Below are 9600 nucleotides of genomic sequence, written 5' to 3'. Positions count from 1 at the left end.
TTAAGTTGGTGAAGCTGGCCTCAAACTTGCCATCCTCCTGCCTCAACCTCCCAAGTATCTGGGATTACAGGTGTGCACCACTGTGCCCAGTCTGCTTTTAATCCACATTCTGACTGTATGTTGCCATATACCAGCTATTGTATAGTAGCAACTATTGTATATTCATTTCATATTATATAGCCTTATAAACCTGTTATTAACTCTAAGAATTGTCTGGATTCCCTTTGTGGATTCTTCTTGGTTTTCTGCTTGCATATCATATCATCTGCGAGTAATGACTATTTTCCTTCTTCTTCTCCAGTCCTTTTCATTTTAATTTCTTTTTCTTGTCTTACTTCCTCATATAATACAATGTTGAATAGAAGCAAAAAATTATTGTCAATGTTTTATTATTAAGTATGATGCAAGCTGGGGTTGTGGCTCAGCGGTAAAAGCACTCACCTAGCACATGCGAGGCCCTGGGTTTGATCCTCGGCACCACATATAAATAAATAAAATAAAGTTAAAAAAGAATTTTTAAAAAAGTATGATGTTTGCAGGGGTGTTTGGTAGATATCTTTATGAAACTTAGGAAGTTCCCTTCCACTCCTCATTTGATATATGTTGAATTTTTATAAACTGTCTTTTCTGAATACATTGAGAGGACCACAGGATTTCCCCCTCTTATCTGTTAACATGATAAATTATAATAATTAATTTTCCATTTTTTGGCACTGGGGATTGAACCCAGGGGTGCTTAACTACTTCCCCAAATTAAAAACTACTTATTAATTTTGTGACAGGGTCTTGCTAAGTTGCTTAGGACCTTTCGAAGTGGCTGAGGCTGGCTTTGAACTTGTAATCCTCTGACCTCAGCCTCCGAGTCACTGGAATTATAAGCATGCACCACTATACCTGACACATTGATTTTCTAATGTTAAACCACCTTGTATTTTCTAGGCTAAACTCTAGTTTGTCATGTATTTTTTTTTTCATGCATGATTTTGAATTGGTGTGTTTAATATCCTTGTATCAAACTCATCTACATTTGGTTTCAAGACATAAAGTGATTTGGGGGAGTACTTCAGCTTTTCCCTGGAACAATATATCAGCTACCCTTGTTTCTGTCGTTTCCTGGCCCTCTCACCATAGATTTTATTTTATTTTATTTATTTAACAGAAAAATAAGCTTTATTTTAATATAAGTATACATTATCCCAAAATGTTCATTTGTAATCTTTATGCTTACATGGCAACAAAACATATAAATAAGCTATTAAAAATAAATTTATAAATCAGGGGAGAAATAAGAAATTCTTAGAAAAAATGAGAACAGAGATACTTAGAATTTTTTTTTAAAGAGAGAGAGAGAATTTTAATATTTATTTTTAAGTTTTTGGCGGACACAACATCTTTGTTTGTATGTGGTGCTGAGGATCGAACCCAGGCCGCACGCATGCCAGGCGAGCACGCTACCGCTTGAGCCACATCCCCAGCCCCAGGAATTGTTAGAAATAAATGAAAATAGAGATATCAAAATCTTTGGGATACTATGAAAGTGGTTCTAGCAGGAAAGGTTTTGTGTGTTTTGGTACCAGGGTCTGAACCCAGGGACACTTAATCACTGAGCCACATCTCCAGGACTTTTTATTTTTTATTTTGAGACAGGGTCTCACTAAGTTCTTAGGGTATTGCTAAGTGGCTGAGGCTGGCTTTGAACTTGAGATCTTCCTGCCTCAGTCTTTCTAGTGGCTGGGATTACAGGTGTGCATCACCACATCTGGCTGAGGAAAATTTATAGCACTGAGTATCTACATAATCTGTTATACCTCAAGGCCCTAGAAAAGCAAAAATAAGCTAATTCCAAAACCTGTAGAAGACAAGAAATCAGAGCTGAATTAATAAAATTGAGGATAAAAAAAACAATACAAAGGATCAATGCAATAAAGAGCCATCTTTAAAAAGATAAAAAAGATTGATAAATTGATAAATCTTTAGCCAAACTAGACCAAAAGAGACAGAAGGCCTAAATGAACAAAATTAGAGATGAAAAAGGGATATTTTATTTTTCCTAAACTACTGATCTAATTTATTTTTTCCTTCTCTTCTTCTTCTTCTCCTTCTCCTTCTTTTCTTTCTGTCATACTGGGGATTGAACCGAAGGGCACTAAACCACTGAGCCACATCTGCATTCCTTTTATTTATTTATTTATTTGAATTAGGGTCTCATTAAATTGCTAAGGGCCTTGCTAAATTGCTGAGGCTGGCCTTGAACTTGCAGTCCTCCTGTTGGAACTTCCAAAGTAGCTGGGATCACAGGTGTGTGGCACCACACCCAGCCTGATGTAATTACTTTAATAATTATGGGATAGGATAGTTCAGGTTTTCTATTCTTTATCAAGTCAAAATTTTTAATGTGGTAAAACCCACATAACATATTACCATCTTCACCACTTTGAATTGTGTGGTTCAGTAATAAGTCAACTCACATTCTTGCTGTGAAACAGATCCCCAGGACTTTTCATCAGTTCAGTAAATATGTAACTCTATACCCACTAAATAATTCCCATGTTTCCCTTCCCCTCAGTCTCTGGTAACCACTATTTTCCTTTCTGTCTTTATGAATCTCATGATTGTATGTGCTTCATGTATGTGAAACCACACAATATTTGTCAATTTCTGTCTGACTTCTTTCCCTTAGTATAAAGTCCTCAAGTTCCAACCACGTTGTAACATGTGACAGGATATTTAAGGAAGGATAACATTCAGTTGTACGTATGGACCACATTTTGTCATCCACTCATCTGCCAACAGACGTTTAAGTGCCTTCCACCATAATGCTGCTATGTTCGTGGATGTGCAAATATTCCTGCTTTTGATTGTTTTGGATATCCACCCAGCAGTGGGGTTGCTGGACCACATGCTAGTTCTAGTTTTGATATTTTGAGGAAGCTCCATACTGTTTTCCATAGCAGTTGCACTACTTTCCAAACCCACCAATGGCATGCAGGTTTCAATTTCTCCCCATCCTCCCCAATACTTATTATTCGCTGTATTTTTACAACTACAAATTAGGGAAAAGACAGTTTTGTTTTTTTTTTTACAAGTGATATTGGAAAAACTGGATAGTTCCATCTAAAAGACTGAAGTTGGACCCTTACCTCACACTATAGACAAAACTTAACTAAAAATGAATAGAAGAGCTTCTTCTCTGGAAAAACACCAAATGGCGGATGACGCCGGTGCAGCGGGAGGTCCCGGAGGTCCCGGGGGCCCCAGAATGGATGGCCACGGCGGCTTCCGCGGAGGCTTCGGCAGCGGTCTCCGAGGCCGCAGCTGAGGCTGTGGACCGGGCCGGGGCCGTGGCCGTGGCCGCGGGGCTCGTGGAGGCAAGGCCGAAGACAAGGAGTGGATCCTGGTCACCAAGCTGGGCCGCCTGGTCAAGGACATGAAGATCAAGTCCCTGGAGGAGATCTGTCTCTTCTCTTTGCCCATCAAGGAGTCTGAGATCATTGACTTTTTCTTGGGGGCATCACTCAAGGATGAGATTTTGAAGATCATGCCTGTACAGAAACAGACTCTGTTGGCCAGCGGACCAGATTCAAGGCATTTGTAGCTATTGGGGACTACAATGGTCATGTTGGACTGGGAGTAAAATGCTCCAAGGAGGTAGCAACTGCTATCCGAGGGGCCATCATCCTGGCCAAGCTCTCCATCGTTCCTGTGCGGAGAGGCTATTGGGGGAACAAGATTGGCAAGCCTCACACTGTCCCTTGCAAGGTGACAGAACGTTGTGGTTCTGTGCTGGTATGGCTCATCCCTGCCCCCAGAGGTACTGGCATTGTCTCAGCTCCTGTACCCAAGAAGCTACTGATGATGGCTGGTATTGATGACTGCTACACTTCTGCCAGGGGCTGCACTGCCACCTTGGGCAATTTTGCCAAGGCCACCTTCGATACCATCTCCAAGACATACAGCTATTTGACCCCTGATCTCTGGAAAGAGACTGTGTTCACCAAGTCTCCTTATCAGGAATTCACTGACCATCTTGTGAAAACCCATACCAGAGTCTCTGTACAGAGGACCCAGGCTCCATCTGTGGCTACGACATAGGGTTTTTATACAAAAATAATAATAAAGTGAATGAAACCCCCCCAAAAAATGAATAGAAGAGTTGGGTATGGTGGTGCACCCCTCTAATCTCAGTGGCTCAGGAGGCTGAGGCAGGAAGATTGCAAATTCAAGGTCAGCCTCAGCAACTTAGCAAGGCTCTCAGTAATTTAGTGAGACCCTGTCTCAAAATAAATAAATACATACATACATACATACATAAATACATACATACATACATACAAACAAACATACACATGCACACAAAGGGACTGGGAATGTGGCTCAGTGGTAGAGCATTTCTGCGTTCAATTCCTGGTACCAAAGATAAAATGAAATAAAATACCTAAATGTAAGACCTAAAACTGTGAAATTCCTTGAAGAAAACAGGGGGACACTTTGTAACATTGGACTTGGTAATACTTTCTTGGATGTGGTACCAAAATCATAGTTAATCAAAGCAAAAACAGATATGTGGGGCTACATCACACTTAAGAAATTTTCTGTGTCAAAGGACACATGAGAGCAAAAAGGTAATGTACAGAATAAGATATTTGCAGCTCATATATCCAAGAAGAGGTTAACATCTTAAATATATAAAGAACTCCTACAACTCAACCTCAAAAACTCAAATAATTTGATTAAAGAACAGGCAAGGGACTTGGGTAGACATCCAAAGATGATATGCAAGTGGCAGACAAGCATGTGAAAAGATGTTTGACATTCTGGGAGTGGTGGTACACACCTGTAATCCAAACGATTAAGGAGGCTGAGAGAACAGTATAGCAAGTTGAGGCCAGCTCCAACAACTTAGTGATACTCTGTCTCAAAATAAAAAATAAAAAAAAGGACTGGGAATGTAGCTCAATGGTAGGGTGTTTGCTAGCATGGGTGAGGCACTGAGATCAACTTTAAACATTATTATTAACTGTATTCACCATGCTGTCCAATAGATCTCTACAATTTATTCAACTTGCCCCCTTTTATCTTTATCTTTTTATTCCCCAACCCACTCCAAGCCACGCCCCTAGTAACCACCATTCTACTCTGCTTCTAGGAGTTTGCCTTTTTTTCAGTTCCACATGTAAGTGTGAATGTGTGGTATTGTCTTTCTGTGCCTGGCTTATTTCTTTCAGTTAATGTCCTCCATGTTCTTGCAAATGGCAGGGTTTCCCCCCTTTTAAGGCTAACTAGTATTCCATTGTGTATATATGCTACATTCCTCTATCCATTCATGTGTTAATGAACACTTAGGTTGATTTTATATCTTGGCTGTTGCAAATAATGCCTCATAATAGGATCATGTTATCTCAAGTGGAGACAGTTGTATTTCTTTTTCTTGCTTAATTCCTCTAGCTAGAATTTCCAGAATTATGTTCAATAGACTTGGCAAGGGTGGATGTCCTTGCCTTGTTCCTGACCTTGGAGGTCACTATTTTCCCCATTGAGTATGATATTAGCATATGATGCCATATATGGCCTTTAATATGTTGAGGTATATTCTTTCTATATCCGATTTATTGAGATTTTAAATTTTTATCATGAAAGGATGTCAAATTTTATCAAAAGTCTCTTCTGCATTTATTGAGATATCATATGATTTTGGCCCTTCCTTCTGCTAATTTGACCTATCACATTTGTTGATTCACATATGTTGAATCATTCTTACAATCCCAGGGATAAATTCGACTTTCAGTGTGCTGTTGAATCTGTTTTTTTAGAATTTTGTGGTGGATTTTTGCACCTATGTTCCTCAGGGATGTTGGCCTGTAGTTGTTGGGAGCTGCTCTGGACAGGAGCTATGTACACACCTTTAAGTCCTGAGTAAAGAGGTACTGAACAGGTATTGCACTCTGCAATACAACTTGGACTTTGCCTCCGCTTGCATAAAGAGGTGCAGCTCCAGGAGTGGGCATCACATGATGGGGTTGGATTACACCCATTTGTTTGTTATAACCCTACCCCTTGCCTCATTTGAATGGCTTCTTCCCATTAAAACCCAGGTTCAAGGCATGCTCCTTCTCTTTCTTGCCTGCCTTGCCCCCCTTGTGGGAGCTGTGGCTGAGGAGCAGTCACTGAACCCAAAGAAAAGGTACTTCCTGTTTCTGTGTCTTTATTTAGTCCCCAGATTCACTTGGAGTGACCTTGACTGGTTTAGTCGTGTGTTGCAACATGTAGTTTTCTTTCCTTGTTGTGTCCTATCTGGCTTTGGGTAATGCTGGTCTAATAAAATGAGTTTGGAAATGTTCCCTCCTCTTCAGTTTTAAATGTCTGGCCAAGTCATGGACTTTTTTTTTTTTTTTTTTGCTAGGAAGTTTTGGGTTCAATCCCCTTTCTCGTTATTGGTCTGTTCAGTCTGGGTGGGAATTTATCCATTTTGTCTAGGTTATTCAATTTGTGGGGATATAATTGTTCATTGTAGTCTTTTGTGATCTTTATATTTCTGTGGTATCAGTTGTGCTGTCTCCCCTTTTATTTCCACCTTGATTTAATTTTTTTCTGTGGGGGGTGGGGAGATTGAACCCAGGGGCACTTAACCACTGAACCACATTCCTAGCCCCTTTTATTTTTTTTATTTTGAGATAGGGTCTTGCTAAGTTGCTGAGGCTAGCTTTGAATTTGCCATCCTCCTGCCTCAGCCTCCCAAGTGGCTGAGATTATAGGCGTGTGCCACTGTGCCTGGCTGCTGTGCATCTTTTCTTAGTTTAGCTAAAGGTTTTGCTGATTGTGTTTATCTTTTTTTGGGGGGGTATTTTTAATATTTATTTTTTAGTTATCAGCGGACACAACATCTTTGTATGTGGTGCTGAGGATCGAACCCGGGCCGCATGCATGCCAGGCGAGCGCGCTACCTCTTGAGCCACATCCCCAGCCCCATTGTGTTTATCTTAAGAAAACTTTTTTAGTCTTATTGATCCACTCTCTATTTCATTTATTTCTGCTCTGGTCTTTGTTCTTCTTTTTTCTAGTTCCATAGATATGTTAGTTCATTTGAGTTCTTTCTTCTCCTTCTTCTTCATGCTAGGGATTGAACCCAGGGCCCCATGTGTTCTAGGCCAGTTTTCTATCACTGAGTGGCATCCCCTACCCCCTTTCTTTCTGTTTTTTTTTTTCTTTTTGGTACTGGGTACCTACATCCCCAGCCCTTTTATTTATTTTTTTTAATTTTTTAATATTTATTTTTTAGTTTTTGGCAGACACAACATCTTTGTTTGTATGTGGTGCTGAGGATCGAACCCGGGCCACACGCATGCCAGGCGAGCGCGCTACCACTTGAGCCACATTCCCAGCCCCCTTTTATTTTTTAATTTTGAGACAGGGTCTTGCTAAATTGCTGAGGCTGGCTTTGAACTTGTGATCCTCCTGCCTCAACTTCATGAGTCACTGGGATTAAAGACAGGCACCACCATGCCCAGCTGGTTTTATTATAATTTTTGACAGGGCCTTGCTGTGTCTTCGATGTTAGCCTTGAATTCTTGGACTCTGGTGATCCTCTTGCCTCAGTCTCCCAAATAGCTGGAATTTTGCAGCTGTGCCTTCTGTGCCAGGCTCTATCTACCCTTTCTCTACCATTTATCAATCAATGATTTTTTTGTATCATCTATCAATCCATTATCTTTTCTTTCTGATTTTTGGGAGGGTACTGGGGATTGAACCCAAGGGCATTTTTACCACTGAGCTACATGCTCAGCCCTTTTTATTTTTTATTTTGAGACAGGGTCTCACTAAGTTGTTTAGGGCCTCACTATGAATCTGTTATCTTTTCATCAATCCATCATTACTCAATCAATTGATGTGTGTATGTGTATATCCATATATAATCCTATATCATTTTTTGTTGTTAGTTTTGGTACTGGGAATTGAATTGAGGGGCACTTAACCCTTTTATTTATTTTGAGATAGGGTCTAAGTTGCTTAGGGCTTGCTCAATTGCTGAGACTTGTCTTGACCTTGTGATCCTCCTGCCTCAGTCTCCCAAGACTAGGATTACAGGAATATGCCACGATACCTGGCCCTAGTCTTTTTCTTATTTTATATTTTGAGACAGAGTCTCACTAAATTGTTGAGGCTGGCCTCAAACCTGGGATGCCACTGCTTCAGTCTCCTGAGTAGATGGGATTGCAACTGTGTACACTGTGCCAGGCTCTATCATTTATCTTCCCTCTCTATCATCTATTTATCAATTAATCATCTATTTTGTATCATCTATCAATCTATCACCTTCTCATAAATCCACAAGTTGACATATGCATGTATATATCTATCCACTGTAATTCCCTATCATATGTTTTTGAGGTGAAATTCACATGACATAAAATTAATTTCTTTAAAGTCCACTATTTGAGATGGACATGGTGGTGCACATCTGTAATCCCAGTGGTTCAGGAGGCTGAGGCAAGAGGATTGCAAGTTCATAAAACAGCCTCAGCAACTTAGCCAGGCCCTCAGCAACTTAGGAAGACCTTGTCTCAAAATAAAAAATAAAGCTGGGTGCAGTGGCACACACCTGTAATCCCAGCAGCTTGGGAGGCTGCAGCAGGAGGATCATTAGTTCAAAGCCAGCCTCAGCAATTTAGTGAGACCCTGAGCAACCTAGCAAGATCCCGTCTCTAGATAAAAAATAAAAAAAGGCTGAAAATATGACTCAGTGGGAAAGCATCCCTGAGTTCAATCCTCAGGACCTAAATGAATGAATGAACGAATGAATGAATGAATGAATGAATAAATAAGCAAGCAAGCAAGCAAGCTGCGGATGTGCCTGAGTGGTTAAGTGCCTTTTGGTTCAATCCCCTGTACCCCTCCCCAAAAGGTACACCTTCGACCCATTTCCTTCCTATCCCCCCAGTTCTGGCAATTACTGATCTGCTTTGTGTCTCCATGGATTTGCCTATTGTGAACATTTCATTTAAGTGGAATTATATAACACGCAGCCTTTGGTTGTCTTAGGAAGCATCACTTCTTCAAGATTCATGCTTGCAGGAGCGCACTAGCGTTTCCTTCCCTTTTATGGCTGAATGATATTGCATTGTGGATATGCCACATTTTGTCCACCCATCTGTCAGTGGACACTTGGCCTGCTATGGATATTCATGTTTTCCTGCATGGCTGTTCTCGGTTCTCTTTGGTGCAAAGCCAGGGTGGGAGTGCTGGGCCAGCAGGAATTCTGCTCAGCTTCCCCAGGCTGGCCACACTGCTCTCCTGCCACCCCTTCCATTCCCAGCAGCAGTGTGCTCTGGTCTTTCACTGACCCTCCAGATGAAGTCTCATGGCCTGCTTTAGGCAGAACAGAACCCCATGCTCGTTCCACCTTGGAGAGAACTCTTTGGTGGCTTCTTGCTGCCTCCAGGCAAACTCCAGGCTCCTTAGGAAGACCTACCAGTCAGCTCCTCCTTCCCCCCACAGGCCATCATACCCTGTATTTTGCCCCCATTCACTACTGCTGGGCCTTTGCACAAGAGGTGGTTCCCTCTTCCTAGAAGGTTTAGAAGCACAGCACCCCTGCGTTGTGAC

General features: G+C 41.1%; 1 protein-coding gene across 1 annotated transcript; it reads left to right on the top strand.

The window, feature by feature from the left end:
• Positions 1–3186: 3186 nt before the first annotated feature.
• Positions 3187–4092, top strand: LOC107160314 (40S ribosomal protein S2-like). The gene is given in 2 exon segments (XM_048796737.1): positions 3187–3557; positions 3560–4092. Coding segments are annotated over 2 exon segments (885 nt in total). The 5' UTR covers positions 3187–3205.
• Positions 4093–9600: the final 5508 nt, after the last annotated feature.

Source organism: Marmota marmota, unplaced genomic scaffold (assembly GCF_001458135.2).
Source record: "Marmota marmota marmota unplaced genomic scaffold, marMar, whole genome shotgun sequence".
Classification (NCBI taxonomy): domain Eukaryota; kingdom Metazoa; phylum Chordata; class Mammalia; order Rodentia; family Sciuridae; genus Marmota; species Marmota marmota.
Note: the sequence above shows the minus strand (reverse complement) of the source record. Positions and strands in the feature narration are given on the sequence as shown.